Source organism: Malaclemys terrapin, chromosome 1 (genome assembly GCF_027887155.1).
Source record: "Malaclemys terrapin pileata isolate rMalTer1 chromosome 1, rMalTer1.hap1, whole genome shotgun sequence".
In the NCBI taxonomy this organism is placed as follows: domain Eukaryota; kingdom Metazoa; phylum Chordata; order Testudines; family Emydidae; genus Malaclemys; species Malaclemys terrapin.
The window spans coordinates 286,629,217-286,649,109 of NC_071505.1; the positions used below are offsets into that span (position 1 = coordinate 286,629,217).

Consider the following 19,893-nt stretch of genomic DNA (forward strand, 5'->3'; position numbering starts at 1 on the left):
AATTAAGCCTTTAATTTTACGTAATTCTTCACTGAAGGCCATGAGATCTACATTATTTACTTCTGTCTGGGTTACTATTTATTTAGGTTCATGTAACTATTTATTTCAACATTTTAAAGTTGTTATTCATGTTCTTTGGTTCATGGATATGATGGTCTATTCTCACATAGATATAATTACCATAAACTAGCACTAGTTAGAGTCACAGCCTCTGTATATGGAAACATCTGCAGAACTGAAAACTGAACCCATAATGAAGGAACACCAAATTATCGAATCTGATGGGATCACATGCCTGTGTGACATACATCTGCAGTTGTAAAATTTTGTGATGTTGCTTTATCATCTATGACATAAGATAAATAATTTAGGCCTGCACAAACTTAACAAGAGGTTATGTCCTTAAATAAATGTTAGAACCATTACAGTCATGTATCTTCACATAAGCACTTTGTAAAATACAAGGTTTGGGTCCAATTTACCATTAATATAATAGTGGTGGTAAAGAAGGCATTTCACCATCTATGCCTTCCCAGAAAGGTATGGCCTTAATTTCTGGATGCAGATCTTTCCTCCATGATACATGCCTTTATCACTTCAAGGTTAACCTATTGCAGTGCATTCTACATGGAGCTATATATGAAACTGGAACTAGCACCAAAGGCAGCAGCTAGCTTGATAAGTGGTGTATTTATACATAAGACATCACATTACACCTATGTTCTGGAACCTGCACTGGTTTTCTGTGAGCTTCCATAGGTTTTAAGGTGATGGACTGGACCTGTAAAACCCTAAATAGTTTGGGATCAGCCCACCTCAGACTGCCTCTCTCCCTGTGATACACTGCCACAGTTGTGGAGACTTGGAAGCTAGAGCCACTTGGTAAAGTAGAGAGAGGACAGCTGGAAAGGTATTCTCTGTAAGGAGCCTGGGATTCTGGAATTCCCTCCTGCCTCATTCCAAACTAGCATGGATTTTTGTCAATTTTCAGGGCAGAGCTGCTGGACGCATTTGTTTCACCTGAGGATGGGAGACTGATGTATAGGCCAATATATGTGATTGTTAATATTTGATTATAAGCAGCTGCTTGGTAGGAGCGTGAGTTGACTGAATTGGTGATTTGATTTTATAATCTTATTTACATGGCAAGGCACTCAGAGACATCATATGGATGCTTTAATCAAGAATAAATAAATCAATTGATATTGTGGTGTGATGTATAAACCTATTTTTTCCCCATGGATTTTCAATTAATGGGCTGTAAAGGCTCTAAGGAAGTCATTCTGTGTTTGTGACAATGCCCAAGTCAGAAAAATGCCATAAAACCAGTTGAGAGCTGAAACAAACAATTCTTCTGACTTTAAAAAAAAATCCCAAATCACAACAGCAATAAAAAATAAAATTACACACACACACAAACAACACATGAATGTAAAGAAAATGGACACATTAAGGTTCCTTAAATTGCTCTCTTTGCACACTCATAAGACACTAATCTCTAACACAGGCTAATGCTACTCCCTGCAGGTGGACTCATGAGCCCATGTGCAGCCACACTGACTTCAACAAGGGCTCCGTTTGGAGGCAAGAGGTCATCTGCGCAAAGCTGTTTACAGGCTATGAGCCTAAGCACCCAATCTTGAAAATACCTATGCACACAAGTAACTTTACTCAGGCAAGTAAAGTTAATTAGGACTTGAATAAGACTACCCCCCTTGAGTAACTCAGGTGGATGTTTCAGGATCTGGTCCTGATGGCCCACAGACATTACACTCTAAAGAAACATGTTAGTCCGTGTGCCATTGTGGACAAAACAAAAAATCGTAAAGGCAATATGTGGCCCTTCAGTTCACACACTATTCCATCAATGTTACTATGTGACTCTAAGAACGATCCAGCTATTGTAGTAAAACTAAACTTTTTTTTTTTTTTTTTAAATCTGGTCAGGGATAAAATAATAACATATATACCAATCCTCTTTCTATTGAAGTAAACTCTACTGGCAAAACTCCTATCAGTTTCCCATGCAAGCAGAATTGGGTTCTCACTCCTTGCCTGAGACCCTATATGTCAAGTTTCAATTTGGAGAGAATTTTTATGGCAGTGCTATAGAGCCTTATTTCTAGAGATTTATAACGGAAGTGCTGACTTAACTTTATCCACAACATTACAAACAGTACCAGTGTAATAAGCAGACTATACCAAACCACTAGCAACCCTAAAAATTCACAAGGAACAGATAGACCCTGGCAGGAATTAATCTGCCATTTTCACATATCTGCCCAAGGGAGGTATTGTAATTGCAAAAATTTACTTTTAGACTGCTGAGACTCATAGCAATTATGTTTCTTTTTTTAATAGAAATAGCCACAGGTGGTAACAAATTGGGTTTTGAGATAGGGAACTGGGCATGTATTCTAACCCAAATTACTATGTAATTGTCTTGATTATAAAATACTGTAGAAAACCTATTGCTCAAAATTTAAATCAGAACAAAAAGTCTCCTTTAAATGTATTCTCTCCTCCTCTTGCTACTCAGCATGGGTACCCATTTCTTCATGTATTGGTATCAGCAAGACTAACTCAACTGCAAGCAATCCATAATAGATATTTGCCAATACCAGCCAAAATTCCTGCAGCCTGCATTTGTTTAACCGTAGCAGTTTTCTCTTGTTTTAACTTCATTCAAGGATAAACAGTAGTCTTACAGAGCAGGTCAAGATCTGGAAAGCTAGCCACTAATTATTAGGATTGTTCTGCCAAAAATCAAAGTGCAGGGGATGCAGGGAAGATGTTGGTGTATAATATTTAAATGAGCGGAGCTTAAAAGTTCTATCCAAGATTCTGGAAGCAGAAACACACAGGCATTTAAAATTGCTTACTTTACTTCTGAAGAAATCTTTATTTCATGACAATCACATTACTGTGTTAATGAGATGTATACTGTTGAAGAGACTTCATATATAATGGTGGTCATAAATAATAAACAAATCCATCCAGTTAATTTTATCACTATTCAATATTCTATTCTGCTAGGCCTGAAAAGGAGTTACAGGTGGCTTAAACAGATAGAATACATTTATGGACTTACATAAAGAAAGGACTATACTTCAAAAGAAACATCATAAAACATTTTGTTTTCCCCCTTTTCTACCCACTGCCTACATAGTTGACTGATTTTTTCCTTACCTTGAAGCTACGGGGATGCAAATTACCGTGTGTTTTTAATACCTAATGCTGTTAATAAAACTGATTGAGTGCTGATTATTTCACATTCCACATGATTTATACCGCCTCTTCATCATTATTCTCAATATTGAAGGTTGATAGTTGAATACACAGTTTTAAGCAGGATGTTTAACTGCAACTATGCAGTAGAAAGGGAGGCTGTTCCTTCATTACACTTTTGCCACAGGAAAACATGACAACAGAATCTGCCTCTAAACCTGATGCTTTCTCATTTGTTGCAAGAGGGTACAGACTGACAACATCTTCTCCAGGACTGCTTAACTGTTCTTTACAGGTCATGTAATACGTACAAAAAAGCCATTAAAGGTGCATTGTTAACTCACATTCTTTTCCATTCAACCTGTAGATATCTCTTTTTGAAACACATTGCATCCTCTTCCCCACCCCCCCCACACACACACACACTTATTTTGTTTGAAGTGTGGCCTAGATATTGAAACAGTTTCTAGGGTTTTCTTGATTGCCATTTTTAAAGCTTTTAAACCCACTATTTCCCAAGCACTCTAAATTCCACTATATTCTTATTGTCATCTGATCCAGTGAAATGATGATGAGATCAGTAAAGAACACACTGGGTACTTTACAGCTGTGGCTGGATAATCTTGCTCATGATCATCAAAGCAAGATTGTTTTTATGATCTTCAAATCTGCATATCAAATTACACAAGTGTATGCAAAACAGCAAAAACTATCAAATATTCAGTCATCAGGATTATCTCAGTAGAGTATTACAGAATACAGTTTGAGGGAAAGTTACATGATCAGTTTTTGCAGCTTGGATTCAATTTTGGGAGATGCCACAGGGAGGGATGCTGATAATAAAGAATCACAAATTCTGGGCCCAATTCTACATATATTTACACATGAGCAATTTCACTCACAAGTGATCCCATTTAATTCAATTGATCTATTCCAGTGGTGGGCAACTGGCCCGCAGGCCGCATGCAGCCCATCTGGGTAATCCGCTGGTGAGCCGCCAGACAGTTTGTTTACATTTGCACGGCCTCCCGCAGCTCCCAGTGGCCGTGGTTCGCCGTTTCGGCCAATGGGAGCTGCGGGAAGTGGCGCAGGCCACAGAGATTCCCTGACAGGCTGTGTGTGGCCAGCGGGCCGCAGATTGCCTACCACTGATCTATTCTCATAAGTTAAAACACTTTGCTGAATAAGTATTTGCAGAATCAGGCCTTTTGACCTGTAATACCAGTGCAGTTGTTCTATCTAAGGAGTTGTTATATCTAAGGAGGTTGATTTTCACAGGTCTTAGAGTTAATCATAAACAGATTAAGGGCATGATCCTGATCCACTAAATTAAGGAAAAAACTCTGATAACGTTGTGCAAGTAGGATCCAAGTGTTGAATTTAGGGTGCAGTAAGAAAGCTATAAAAGACCATTTAAGTTAACAATCTTTGTGTTTTAGAGTTTTATGGCAACTCTCTTCCAAATTAAATGACCTTTGCAGTTTTATACAATTAAACTTCTAGCAGTTATGACAGTTCCTAATGCAATTTTGTGTACTCTTGCTCAGTTTTTATTGAATTGTAGCCACAACAATTCTACCCATAAGTGGTTGCTTAGCAATCAGTAATGATCCAGGCAGAAATATAGTAAGTAAAGATATTGACTGACATTCTCTGTGTTTGAGTCATGATGTTCATTAAAATACAAAAAACACCACGAATGAAAGTTGAAAACAAAATGTATAAATAAAAGACTAAGTATTATTGTCTTTAGGAACAAATTATTCATTTAAAAACTACAAATTGTGATTCACGTCAGTTATATATAAAGATCCCTTAGCAATTATTAAAAATACATTAAAATCCTTCAAAATTTTGATGACGCTATTATTTACCTTTTGTTTTTAATTCAATTGTCAGGTGTACTCTGAATGGTTTTAAAAACAGTATATATCTACAAAGCAAGGAAGAGTTTATAGCTTTGAAGACTTGAAATTGATTTTTAATGCACCAGCTTTCAAATACTACAAAGGCTGCTCTTCACTGATAAAGACAGTAAACAAGAAATACTCCTTTAAATGTTCCCTTTAATGTTTTTCTTTAATTAAAAATCAATCAAAAACATTGCAAGTTTTTAAAAATGCTTCAGGTTTTTGACACACAATGTGTTCAAAATAAAATGGAAATTTATGATTTGTTACTTTTGTTTACTTGTGCTATTTTATATTTTCTTTGCATTGGTAATCAAGAAATAAAAAAACACATAAAAGTAGTTTATCACTGAACACAGCTATTTTTATTGAATAGAAACATAACAAAAATAAGATAAAATAAAACTAGATGTTATAAAGCTACTGAAGCAAAATGCTTTTTAATACCTTTAAATTATTTTAATGTATTCCTTTCCCCTAATCAGACCAAAGCCTATTTATGTAGATTAGTTACATCTAGAGTCTCATTTATCCAACCTGTATTTATCCTTTGATCACAAAGCTTGTTAACTTAAATGGTCTTTTATTGTTATGATTCGTTTTCCCATAATTATGCAGTTTAACTGCCTGATTTTTTTCGAATAAATATATGCAAACGCGCCAATCATATTCAGCAGTGTTATGCTAGATGCTCAATGAACTGTAAGAGTCATTTCAATACAATAAAACTGTCTGGAAGTGTTCCAGGGCAAGGATTGCAAATACCAGTAATCATAGTGTCACTAGGACTAGAACAAGCAAATGTAAGTGTGTCATACATATATCAATACATTGTCTGAAACACTGTCTGAAACTAATTTCACATGTCTATCGCTGAAAGAACTTACAATGAATCGATAAGTTGTGCCATCCACATAGCTGAAATTCTGCATTTATATTTTCTAACAAGTCTCTCTTTTTACACTTAGAAGTCTGCTGTCCCATGCATTGGAGACTGTAGCATTCAGTCACACAGCACACTGATGTCATTAAAGCCTTTTTTTATTAAAGCTAATTTATTTTAAGTAATCAAAGGACATCTCCTTTACTGCAATAAATTGACATTACATCAGCATAGGACTGATTATCTTTAGAGCTGAAAAAAAAAAGACATCCTGAAAGTAACTGAGAAATGAACTGATCTTTATATTGTCCTTCTGCATAGGTAGCCCCACTAACTGGATGAAGCAATTCAGTAATAGAAATAGATGCTTCTGTTGTGACCTTAATAAAGCGTGAACTGTATGCTGTAGCCTCTGGGATTTATCTATAAAATATATTAGTGTTGGGAAAGTTATATAAAGCAATACCTAATATCCTAATTAACAGGTGTATATGTACAAATTTGCTTACTCTTCAGTGTAGTACCTAACAGTGGAAATTGTATACAAAATGCTTAATACTGTCAGAATGCATGCAATATTGAGTTCCATCATTTCAGAACCATCAGAAAGCCTGACCTACTAGTTTCTCCCTCTTCCCCACTAAAAAACAAAATGGTCCTTACTCTCAAAAATTATATTTTCCCAAAAAAAGATGTTGCCAGGCTCTCCCCGGAGCATTTTCATCTCCATGTAAGAATCTGCATTCCCATGAGAAGCAGATTTCATTCATTCCCTACCTTTTGGTACCCTCTCATCATGAATTTTACCACTTCTGTTTGTACAATGTAAGCATTGATATGACTGAAAATAAAAGTCCTCAAGCTACTTTCTGGGGAAAAAAATATGTCTGAAGTATTTTCTTCTGACTTCCTGACACCAAAATACTGCTTCTCTACTAGTAGAGATAAAAAAGGAGCTGTGTTTCTGCTCTGGTCAACAAATCATTGTTTAAAGATCCTTGCACGGAAATTCTTAACTGTTGCACAATATTTTTTCCTTTCATCTAATATAGACAGACACTCCTCAAACTTGAACAGTTTGTTACCTCCAAATAGCAACATTGCTACAGGTGTTCTTTTGTTTATTTTAAAGACTTCTGACAAGTGAAATACACGGACATGGATTTGTGTAATACTGCCTGAAGGGAGAGAAAGTGGCTGTAAAGAGAAACTGGAGCTTCTTCATATTAAAAAAACCCTCAAGAACTGATTTAGGGTCCACTTTTGCAATCCTTAATCAGGTAAAACTCCATTAATTTTCATTAACTTTTTGCGTGAGTAGCAACTGCAAGATTTGGTCTATACTTGATTATTTGTAGGTAAGAGCTGCAAATACTTTAAATTTACATAGTGACAATTTTCCACAGAGCTATATTTGCCACATTTTAAAAATAATAGTATATTGTATACATGGTTTTAAACAAATACAAATATTTGTTTTGATAATATAAAAGCAAAAAATGTTCTTTATGAATAGTTCAAAGGAGTCTTAGATATCTCTGACCTTTATATCACTATAATTATTAATTAATGTATTATTATGTTATTATATTATTTCAAACTCCAAACATAAATTTGGACATTTAAATTATAAAAAAAAAAAAAAAGATTGAAATCTCCCCAATTCTTCATTAGAAAAAGATTCTGCACCATCATGCACAGGCTGTTTCCATTATATATATGAACAACTTTCCACATCTGCTATGACAGACGATTTTTATGGCTGAGTTCTAAATATAAAGATCAGATTCTGTCACCCTTACTCACATTCCATAGAAGCCTTAGTAGGAGGCTTGATCTTGCATCACTGAAGTCAATGGGAGTTATATTATTGACTAAAATGGGAACTAGATCCCTTGTTGTGAAGTTTGACTGGATTCAATAGAATTATTTGTAGAGTAAGACAGTACTTAATGTCAGGGTGGCAGAATCTGGGCCAAAATTATTGCTAAACCAAAAGTTAACTCTTCAAGGGCTCAGTTGTACAAACCTTATTCATGCTGGTAATCACTTATACACCTGAGTACTTCCATTGAAATCAATGAGACTACTCATGTAAGTGGTCACCAACATGAGTAAAGCTTCAACAACTGTGTAGCACATAACAGTCAATGGGAGTTTTACCCAAATAAGGATTGCAGGATCTGTCCCTTAGTCACTGATTTTAACTGCACTAACTTTTTTCAGCTCTTATATGTCTCTTTTAACAGAAAATAAGTCATATAGAGCCCTTGATCTTCTTAACCACCTAGTTAGTGAGGATTTTTATTTTGGAGGCATTGTTCTTTTTCCCTACTCCCAATATCTGTGTTTTCTCCTCCTTACTCTTAATTTATCTCTCCCTTTGCTATTTTGTATTGTTTAACTCTGTAATGTTTAACCCCACAAACCATTTTGGAATATAGGGCCTTAGATTGATCTCACTTACACCTGCATAGATCAGGCTTAACTACAGTGAAATCAATGGAATAACACTGTTGTAAACTGTAGGAGGAAGAAAGATCAGAATCAGGCCCAGAGGGTCTATGATAGTCATGGTACAAAAGACGGGGAGCCTGATCCTGCAGCCATTACCCAGATTAGTAATCCCAGAAGATACTACTGTGGGATAAGGTTGCAAGATCAGGCCATAAAGTACGTGTGTTTAATGTAACAGTTTTATATTCAAACAGAGTAGCAGTTGGGCAGAAAGGAAATATTTACTGTTGTGAAAATATAAAGGAAACATCCAATCCTGCAGGTCTTACGCTGGCAATACTTGCATTGACTCTAATACACAATGAAAAATAGGCCTAGAACAGGGTTCAGCAACCTCTGGCATGCGGCTCACCAGGGTAAGCACCCTGGCGGGTCGGGCCAGTTTGTTTACCTGCCACGTCCGCAGGTTCGGCCGATCATGGCTCCTACTGGCCGCGGTTTGCCGCTCCAGGCCAATGGGGTGGCGGGAAGCCGCGGCCAGCACATCCCTTGGCCCGCGTCGCTTCCCAGAGCCCCCATTGGCCTGGAGCGGTGAACCGCGGCCAGTGGGAGCTGCGATCGACTGAACCTGCGGACGGGGCAGGTAAACAAACTGGCCCGGCCCACCAGGGTGCTTACCCTGGTGAGCCACGTGCCAGAGGTTGCCGATCCCTGGCATAGAAGCTATAGAAATGTGTACAATGTAATTATACCCAGTGCAATATATATTTACACATCTCAAACATTTAATAGGGCTATTTTGCATTACATCTAATCTAAACATACAGATGATAAAAACTATCATAATACCTCTCAGACAGATAGCTCTGACATGAGATCAGACATTAGTCTGGTAGTTTTTCATTTACTGTTGGTAAATCCAAATGCCTAGGAAATATAATGTCCCAACTGCAAGCCTGCAATTGTGCAGAACTTGCACTGACTTCTCCTAAATTCTCCTCCCAATACATGTCCTAAACTACCACTAGCTCTATTGGAAAAATTAGCTTCTGCATCAGGAGAAGAATATTCTCTGTTTGCAAAGGATATAAAACCCAAACGTAATGTGAGTCTTTTGAGATTGGAGTTCTGAATTCTGGGAATGAATGCAATATGTTTTTTAATTATTTCAGTTCTCCTGATATTGCAGTGTCAGCACATTTCATTCTGCAACACTGCACACTGAAGTTTCTAAAAGAAAACAATAATATATTTGAAGACATAACAGCATGAATACAGCTTACGGGGTTTTTTTCCCCTTGAAGTCTATATCTTCTCAGATACTACTAGACACCTGGTGATGAGGCTGCATTGGGACTTAACAGTAATCTGTTGACACATCGTAAACATCAGGTGCCTGGAAGTATTAAGAATGATCTGCACTTTATCTTAAAATGTTACAGGACTGCCTAGTGAAGCAACTGTGGTAACTCCCAGCTTGATAGTTCCTTGTAAAATGGTCTCTTTCTTTTCTTCTTCTTCTTCTCTTTTTTTTTTTTTCTATTCAATAAAATCTGTGACCACAGTTTCCCCATTAAAAAGAAGAACACGGATACAGACTAACACGGCTGTTACTCTGAAAGTTTCCCCATTCTGTCTCAGTTGATATATTTACAAATCTCTCCACACTGCATCACAAGTATAATAATAAATATTCTCTATGATCATCAACACTCCTTGCATATGTAGATAGTTTTCTACACTACTGTCATGTCACTTTAAAGAACCTATTTCTGCTGGTTTCCCTTTATCCATCAACTCTTTCATCTACTGGAAACTTGAAGAAAAAGAAATTGTGGCTTGTTTGCCAGCAGAACTATTTGCCTGTTTCCTGTTAGCATGAATTGCTTACACACTTAACTATAGAAGTTTTTGATAGGGCTGAATATGTACTTGTAGATTACAGAGCAAAGTCCCATTTGTTACAAGATTAAGGGCTTGGATGGAAGTTTGAGTTAATCTTGCCATGAAATTTATACCTTTTCTCCTCTATGTGAGCCATTTAAAATTTTGGTTTGTAAATAAATTTTGTTTGTGTATATAAACACATAACAGTACATTTATGTCTAAACATATTTATGCTAAATTATTCTTTAAAGCCACTATTCTTTATTAGAGGATGTATACAATGTGCTGGTTGAATTGTTAAATAACAGTAAGATGTGTTTGTGCATAGTAAGTGTCCTAACTATGTATGACTAGTAAAGTTATAGTCTTTATATGTCATCCTATCAACTGATTAATCTATTGAATAAACATGTCCTGATTTTAAGAGTTGCTGAACACCTGCAAGTCTCATAGAAATCGATGAGTGCTGAGTTCTCAGTGACGCTGAATATCCATCCAACATTTTACACATACATAATACAGGAAATTTGAAGATTTTCATAATTATGGTACAAAACCCACTAATTCACGTTAGTTACTTATAAACCTGCAAATACTGAAATTTACTCACAAATTAGTGAGTAAATGGACAGTTAAAATATAAAGCTAATGCATTGCAAAATGTACTTAATTGGGAAGAAAATTATGCCACCTCATTCATACTGAGCCTTACTTTACTTGGCAAGTATTCTCATTGGGCCAGATTCTAAGTAGCACCTTTTTCCAGGTATCCCTTAACTTAGATGGGCTATAGGTGAGATACGATGCTATGCACATGGATAAGGATATCACAATCTGACCTATTGAATTTAGTCTGGGAGTAACTTCAGAGTAAAAAGGTAAGAATGGGAAAATCTGGCCCTTATTGATTAGACAACTGTAGTCTTGATTTGATTATTTATAAATTTTTGGTAGTGTACTAGTTAATGTGGTGTAATGCAATGTAGTATATTCTGTAAATATACAAAATCTTAGTAGAACCTCACTAGAGAACTCTACTATTAAATCCTTGCTGAGAAACAGGAAGAGAAAGAGAGCTGTTCTGTTGTGTATATTAGAAAGTAGGAGATTAATGTGGTTCCACCATACATATATATTTAAAAAACTACACTGAATATTCACTAGAGAAAATACTTATAAAATAGCTTAGCTTTCACCTACTTAAAGCAATGAGCAAATTGTGCATTTTTCACTAGTTAATGAAGGTGGACAAGAACCCAGATGGTTGGTAACTAGCTCTTCCTTTTACTGGCTACCTCTTTTCTTCCTAACAACATAGGTTATTTTCCTAGAAGTAGATTTTCTACCAGTGGATTAGGATCCAGATAGAGAGCCTGATCCTGCACTCTTTGGTCATGAAAAACTCCCACTGACTCCAATGAGAGCTTCAATGAAGTGCAGAATCAGACTCAAAGTAGCATGTGCTTTCTGATTTTAAGTGCAGAGTTTATATACAATATCTAATTTGGGGATGGGGAGAGAAAGAAGGCAAGAAAATATAAAATTTCATTTCATGTAGCCTGTGGTGAAGACATGCAATTTTTTCCACATAGTTCTCTTAATACAAAATCCTGATACTATAAACTTGGACCTATCCTGAACAGAGCCCCAACAACTATGTCAAACTGCGTATTTGTTTTATGATTATGTTGTGACTATTAAATTCAGGTCCACTTGTGACCTAAACTAAATTTGATCCAGCTTTCCATAAATGAAAGAGGAGTGTTTCTTAACTCACTAGCTGCACCACCTTGCTCCAAAACACTGTGTGTGTAGATATTCAGGAAAACAGAAAGTTAAATATTAGGTATACAGGTTGATGCTATCAGGACTTAGGGTTAAATTTTTTCACAGTCATCACAGCAAAACTTTCACAGAAACCACAACACACCTTTTTTTAAAGGAGGAAATTCCTCTTTCAGTTTTATATAAATTTCAAAAAAAAAAATCATGACTGATATGATACAGTGAACACTGTAAAAAAGGAATAATATTTACGACTGAGATTTTACACTACAGTTGAATCTTTACTATTTAGTAGTATCAATACATATATTAATTGCTTTATATCGACATTACATGGTTGCAAGAGAATATAATTTTCTAAGTTTTAGTAACTATTACACTTGTCACTTGGAAAAAAAAGTATTTTTGTATTCTGACAACTTCATTTTATAGTAAAAAAAATTACATGACTTAAACAAGAGTAATGGAAAGTTATTTATTTGTCTTTTAAAGCATGAATTATAAATTGAATTATTTTCGGTATTGCCCTAACCTAATATTCTTCCTTAAGTGTCACTTTTTGTTAAAATCAAGTTCTGATTTTGAATATTGCTCAACCACCTAATTGCTAGCAACACAAATTCATGATAAGTATAAAATTAAATTGTTTCTGTGACACAACTCAATAGTGGGTTGAGAAATAGTTCACAGTGACCTTGTACACAGGGCATTTTTCTGCAGTTATTAAAATATACAGCTATAGATGATCAATTATTGGCCACCTCTCTTGACAATATTAGATGCCACTGGAAACTAAGTAAATTTGGTGTTCACAAAACTGCATCATATGAAGCCTCAAATGCATTACGAATTTCCTTTTGATACATCAAGTGTCTACAGTGCAACTTTTTCTCATTAGCTGGCAACACAAAATGAGTCTGTGTCACTTTTGATACACTCAGCTCATTCCCCTATGACTCAGAACAGCATATTAGGAGAACCACAGGACAAAACAGATATGACACTTTAGATATATTTAATAGTCATTACCCAGAGCCTGCATTCAATGAAAAATCTAAAAATTGCTTTGGAGCATACCTGTAACATTTGAACATTAAGCCACACTAACTAAGGAATACTTTAAATTAGATCAGTTAGGGCCAGATTCTGCCCTCTGTTTAATGGTATAAGCCCACTGCTTCAGAACATATCTTCTGTGTTTGAACTTCATCCTACACACTATGTATTAAGTTGTTATTTTACTTAAATATTAAACTCAATCCAATGGCCCAAATTCTGCCATCACTGACATACATGAAAGTCAATGGGTGATGAGTGTTACTGAAGGCAGAATGTGGCCCACTACTGTATTTTTCAAAAATAAGCTTTGATTACAAAAACAAAAACAAAAACAGAGCATGTAAGTCTTTCACTATAAAGCAATAGTCAATATTGATTCAGGCTACTGGAAATCTGACTAGTCATTCTGTTGATTTACAATAGGATTTGAGTTTTGTTAACTTTGGCGGCGGGGGGGGGGGGGGAGCTATCACATACATTTTAATCTAGTTAACTAAGCAAACTTTCCAAGGCTGAAAGTTTTATTGTTTTCAGGGAAGAAAAGGAAGTAATGGGGCCCCAAATGATACTGTTCTGTGTCAAAGATAAAAAATATATGTATATATGTCCTAAAAAAGAAATTAAAAAAATTAAAAGCATACATCTTGGAAATAGCTCATATTATATACAGGATTGGAAGGCTATATACACTGTTGCAATAGATTTCCTGGGGGGGGGGGAGGAGTGTGTCCTTAGTGTGTACAGTTTCTGCAATGTCCTGTTGGTTACAGAAGCAGACATAAGTTCTTCAAATATCCCCATCTCTCTGCCCCAAACAAAAGTACAGTGAAACCTGTGGAAGAGACCACCTTTTGCTTGTTTGCAGTGTTTTTGTAGCCATGTTGGTCCCAGATTATTTATGAGAGACAAGGTGGGTGAGTTTGCCTTTCCCAGATTGCAGAAGAGCTTTGTGTAGCTTGAAAGATTGTCTTCTTCACCCACAAAAGCTGGTCCAAAATAAGATATTATCTCACCTACCTGGTCTCTCTCACCTTTATTAGGCAATACCCCAAAGTATCCCAAACATATTAGGCTTGACAGTGTTCTCACATATACCAGCTTTACAATGTTGTAACTCCATTTATGTTAGTGGAATAACTTTTGATTTACACTGGTGACACCAGCATGAGAACAGAATCAGATCCCTCAAGTATGATCTGCATACCTTTACTTTAATAAGTCCACCTCCCTGAAGTGACTGATTTTTGTTGGTGCCTTACAACAGGTTTCACTGCAGACAAAACATAACGTTTAAACCAGCGTCTAAAGTGAGGTCCGGGTTATTCTAAAAGTCTCCTACCTGAATAATGGACATCCGGCTCGGGGGAGCCTCGCTGGCGTTAGTCCCTTGCCCTGTGAAGCTGGTGTGGCAGCCCACATGTCCCTGGGGAACAGTCAGGTTGTTGGAGGCGGGTTTCAGATACATCACCTCGGACCTGGGTGAGCTGAGGGGCAGACGGGTCTGGTAGTCAAAGTACATGGGTGAGGTGGCCAAGGATGGGCTGCTCACTACGTTCATGACATTGAGGGGGCCCCTGCTGTCCTCGCCCTCACTGGGCACCAGCATTATGTCATTCTTGCTGATCTTCTTCTTCTTGCCCTTGCCTCCGCCACCGCCACCTCCTCCTCCTCCCCCGCTGCTGCTGCCCCCTCCTCCCAGCTGGGGATGGCTGTACTCTGCGATGCGGCAATTGTAGGTGCGAATCTCCTTGTTCTCCCGCTTGCACTTCACGGCAATGGTGATCATGGCAGCTAGTAGGATGATGGAGACTGTACTCAAGGTCACAATCAAGGGCAGTGACAGGTCCCAGTGTGGTCGCCGATGCTGCTCACCATTCACCTGCGGCTCGCCGGCTTCGGGCAATGGTCCTGCCAAGGCCCTGACAATCAGTTTGGCCACGGCTGAGAGGCTGGGCTTGCCGTGGTCACTGACCTTGACCACCAATTCAGCCACGGGACTGAGTTCTTCCCAGTATGGGTGCAAAGTGCGTATCTCGCCACTGGTGGGGTCCATCTCAAAGAGGTGCTCCTCATTGCCTTCGACGATCTCGTACGTGAGGCGTCCGCTCTCCCCAAAATCACTGTCCAGGGCATGCACGGTGCCCACGGGGTAGCCCACACCAGCGTTGCGTGGCACCTGGAGCTCCGCAGTGTCATTGATGAGGGCAGGCAGAACAATGAGAGGTGCGTTGTCGTTGACGTCGAGCACGGTGACACGCACAGTGGCATTGCTCTCGCGGTGGGGTGAGCCCGAGTCCTTGGCCAGCACGCGGAACTCAAAGTGCTTGGTTTGCTCATAGTTGAAGCTCCGCAAGGCGTAGATGGCGCCATTGGTGGGGTTGACGGAGACGTAGGTGTAGATGGAGACGTCGCCCACGTGCCCGGGCAGGATGGAGTAGGACACAGTCCCATTCTGGCCCAGGTCTGGGTCCTGGGCCAGCACGGAGCCTAGGTACTCGCCAGGGATGTTGTTCTCAGGCACCTGCAGCACGTAGAGGCTCTTGCTGAAGCGGGGCGGGTTGTCGTTCTCGTCCAGGATCCGCACGGAGAAGGACTTGGTGGAGTTGAGCGGGGGGCTGCCCCCGTCCCGGGCCAGGATGGTCACGTTGTACTCGTCCTGCGCCTCGCGGTCCAGCGGCCGGTCGGTCACCACCGTGTAGAAGTTGTCGTAGTTCTCCTCCAGGGCGAAGGGCACCGCGCCCGCCCCGCCGCCGCCCAGCACCCGGCACTGCAACTGCCCGTTCTTGCCGGAGTCGCGGTCGGTGACCCGCACCAGGGCGATGACGGTGCCCGGCGGGGCGGCCTCGCTGAGCGCCCCCTGGCGGACGGAGACGAAGCCGATGGCGGGCGCGTTGTCGTTGCGGTCGATGAGGCGCACGGTCACCTTGCAGTGGGCGGGGATGGGGTTGGGCCCCAGGTCGCGGGCCTGCACGTCGATCTCGATGAGGCCGCTCTCCTCGTAGTCCAGGTTGCTCTTGACGCGGATGAGGCCGCTCTGCGGGTCGATGCTGAAGAGGTCGCGGACGCGCTCGGGCGCGTAGCCGCTGAAGGAGTACAGCACCTCGCCGTTGGTGCCCTCGTCCGCGTCGGTGGCGTTGAGGTCGATGACGGCGGTGCCCAGCGGCGCGTTCTCCGGCAGCTCCACCACGTACGAGGCCGCCTCGAAGACGGGGCTGTTGTCGTTGGAGTCGATGAGGCGCACGTTGAGCTGCACCGTGCCCGAGCGGGGCGGGTCGCCGCCGTCCAGCGCCGTCAGCACCAGCGTGTGGTGGCTCTGCTCCTCGCGGTCCAGCGGCTTCTGGATCACCAGCTCCGGGAACTTGGTGCCGTCGCCCCGCGACTTGACGTCGAGCGAGAAGAGGCCGTAGTCGTCGCGGGTGAGCAGGTAAGTGCGCAGCCCGTTGTCGCCGGCGTCCGGGTCGTGGGCGCTGGTGAGGGGGAAGCGGGTGCCCGGCGCCGCGTTCTCCGAGATGTCCATGTCCACCTGGTCGGAGGGGAAGGCGGGCGCGTTGTCGTTCAGGTCCTGGATCTCCACCTTGATCATGCAGATCTCCTGGTCGTTGGCGAAGACCTCGAGCGAGAGCTGGCACTTGGCGCTGCGCCGGCACAGCGCCTCGCGGTCGATGCGCTGCTTGGTGTAGAGCAGCCCGCTCTCGCCGTCCACGTCCAGCAGGTGCGGCGCCGAGTTCTCCAGCACCCGGAAAGTCGATTTGGTCCCCCGGCCGCCTCCCCGCTCCGCCGGCGGCGGCTGCCCGCCCGCCCCCGCTTGCAGCCGGGCATCCCTGCCGATGTTCCCGATCACCGTGCCCGCCCCCTGCTCCTCCGGCACCGAGTAATTCAGGTTCTTCAGAGTCAGGGCAGGAGCCCAGCAGAAGAAAAAGCAACAAATGGAAAGGTACATCCCCAAGCCAGGGGGTGGTGGCAGCTGCTGCAGCACCAGGGTGGCCCCTGCCCCCTCTTCCTCCTCCGCTGCCTTATTCCCTCTCCCTTCTTCTGTTCCCGCTGCCTACCCCTGTGTTTTAAGTTGCTGAACCTGTTGCTCTAAAACATCTGCAGAGACACAGGTTGCGGGGCAGCAAATGGAGCATGTAGCTCGCAGGGAGGGGCGAGAGAGCGAGAGAAAAGCCGCCTCAAATCCAGCGCTTCTGCGGCCACACAATCCCCGCACAGTTACTTAGGCTGTCCAACTTCAGCTGGAGGAAGAGGAGGAGAATAAAAATATATCTTCTTCTTTAGACGGATGGGTTGTTTAATTTTTTTCTTTAATATTCGCCGATTTACAAAGAATATAAAAAATGATCGGTGGTGGTGGTGGTGGTGGTGGTGGTTTTCCAGATCAGTCCAAGGAATTTAAAAAAATATATAGAAAAGGGAGCTGGCTGTTGGGAAGCAGGACCGTAAACAGAAAACGCTTATTTGCTACTCAGTGCTTGTGATGCGACTGATGGAGTGGAGGGTGGGTAGGAGGGGGAGACAGCGGGGGAGGGGGGTAAAAAGAGTCTCTCGCCTGTGTAGAAGCCCGCTCCGTGTGCAGTGAGAGGCAGTGAAATGTCTGATTGCACCGCGGGGTTGTTGGTTTTCAGGGAGTGTTTTGCTGCATTTAGAGATCTAATCTTGCATTGCTTGCGGCGGCGAACTGCATCTCGCTGCCATCGGTATTTCCCCCTCGCCGGCTCCGCCACGCTCACTCTTTCCTTTCCGAACAACAAAAAGAGGGAGGGAAATTGCAGTGTGAAAACTAGTGTCCGGATTTGTAGTTTCCTTTCTCTCCCCGCGCCACCAGCCTCCCTCTCTTCCTTTTTTGGGGGGTGGGGTGGGGGATTAAGAAACCCACCAGCTGCTCGTCATCACTAGCGATAGATGTGTGTTAAAAAAAAAATCACAGGCTGTGCTCAATCAAATGCACACTTGGGTTTCTTTAAGACAGGCCAGTAGCCGCCGCCACCACCACATCCTCTCTCACACACTGTGAGTGTGTGTGTGTGTCTGTGGAGCAGCACTTTTCTCGATGCAGTTTAATTCCAGTTTGCTTTTCTTTCTAGTCGAGAGGAAATCAACAGGCAATCCATGGCTGGACGCACAGATTAAAAAAAAAGAGAGAGAGAGCGAGGGAGGGGGGGAAAAAAGCAACCCACCACACACACTCTCTCGCTAAAAGGGAAACAGTCTCTGCATTCACAAGGCTGAGCTGTCAAGTGCCTCTCTTTTCTTTCTATTCAGCATCTCCTTCCAATGACACTGCCTCCTAGTCCTCTTCATTTAGGGGAGGGGGAATCTTGGCGATGAATAAAAAGAGGCAAATATTTTGATCGACAATTCTTTTAGAATAAAACAAATACAATTCAGTGTTTGGTGTGATGCATTTTGCAGTCTTTTCAAGCTGTAATAGTCTTTCTGGGCATCTTGGTGTATGGGGAAAGAGCGGCTGCAATGCCAGATGCGTTCACCCGGGATGATTTACCTCCCCAGTGATAGTATGTATAGGTATATATCGAGGGGGAGAGAAGGGGGTTAATTTTTATTTCAGGTACTTTTAACAGCCGAAAAGAAATGATTGACACATCCAGAAATGCAGGTGTTTCAATCTGCTGGATGAGTCAGATCCAGCGGAACAAATCACATTCTCTATCGCCTCATGTTCCTCCCTTCACAGACATTAGTTGCAGCTTCTTCCTAACGCTTTTCTGACTCACGCTGTAGACAGAAAAATCAGATTCATGTTTTGGAGGAAAAAAAGAGAGAGGGGAAGAAAGAGGAGGGTGTCGGATCCAGCTGCACTTTTACTATACCTCTTTCTCCGGGAGACTGGGGATCAGGAAAACAAGGCTGTTATCCACTCACGGGCACAGAGGCGCGTCTGTCTCCTGCTTTGCTGAGTGTTTTAGCCACCTTTCCTCAGAGTTATGTGTGAACACCCAGAGATCTTGCACATTAACGGGGGGGGAAAGCACAGGTTCCCATTGAAATGCTCACAGTTCTAGTTCCAAGTCTCAGTTCTGTGTTGTTTTTTCCTCCTTTATTTGAGTCCGGAGCCACTGTACATAGTTAATTCTGCAGTCTGTTGTAGAGGGATTTTTAAAAATTCTTCTCTCGGTCTCATTGATGGGTAGCACCTTTCAAACAGGCATTAGCCAGCGTTAACTAGACCACATGCAAAAGCGATGTCGATTTCAGAGATAACAGATCCACAGTATAAGCCGTCCGTAGGTAAGTGGAGATTTGCGAAAATTCAACAGTTGGAGCACTGTCTCTTATAGCTCCCCCTCCCTTACTGCAGCATTTGCTGGGTTCCCAGCCCCATCGCTCTCTCCCAGTGCCTCTTGCCGACTGACTCTATTCACCTCACGCCGCTGCTTAAACATTGATACTGATTCCCTGCCAGCCAATCCGTGCTGAGGAAAGGAACCTGCCTCCGAACCTGGCCTCCAATGAGAATCAGTGGAAAGGCTTGGGGAGGCGGTGCTAGAATCCCCAGTGCTTTGGTGTCATTGATTAGATCAGTTAGATTGGAGACTAACAATGTGAGAAGGGCTTGTTGCTTGTAAATTGCAGTCTCTCATTTCTACACACTGCAGCGTCTCTCTGGCATTTTTATTTTTATTTTCTTTTTGTAGAAATATTAAGGAGTCTTAGGTGATCGCTGAA

The 19,893-nt window shown here is 41.4% G+C and overlaps 1 protein-coding gene across 7 annotated transcripts in view; it reads right to left on the reverse strand.

Annotated features, from left to right (window-relative positions):
* PCDH17 (protocadherin 17) overlaps positions 1-19,547 on the reverse strand; it is a 101,624-nt gene extending 82,077 nt beyond the window's left edge. For all 7 annotated transcript variants that reach the window (XR_008443235.1, XM_054013698.1, XM_054013691.1 and 4 more), the window contains exon 1: positions 14,549-19,547. Coding sequence is in view for 6 of the 7 variants with exons in the window: in XM_054013698.1 (XP_053869673.1) it covers positions 14,549-17,149 (2,601 nt within the window). In the remaining variant the exon portion in view is untranslated. The remainder of the gene's footprint in view (positions 1-14,548) is intronic.
* Between the last annotated feature and the right edge of the window lie 346 nt (positions 19,548-19,893).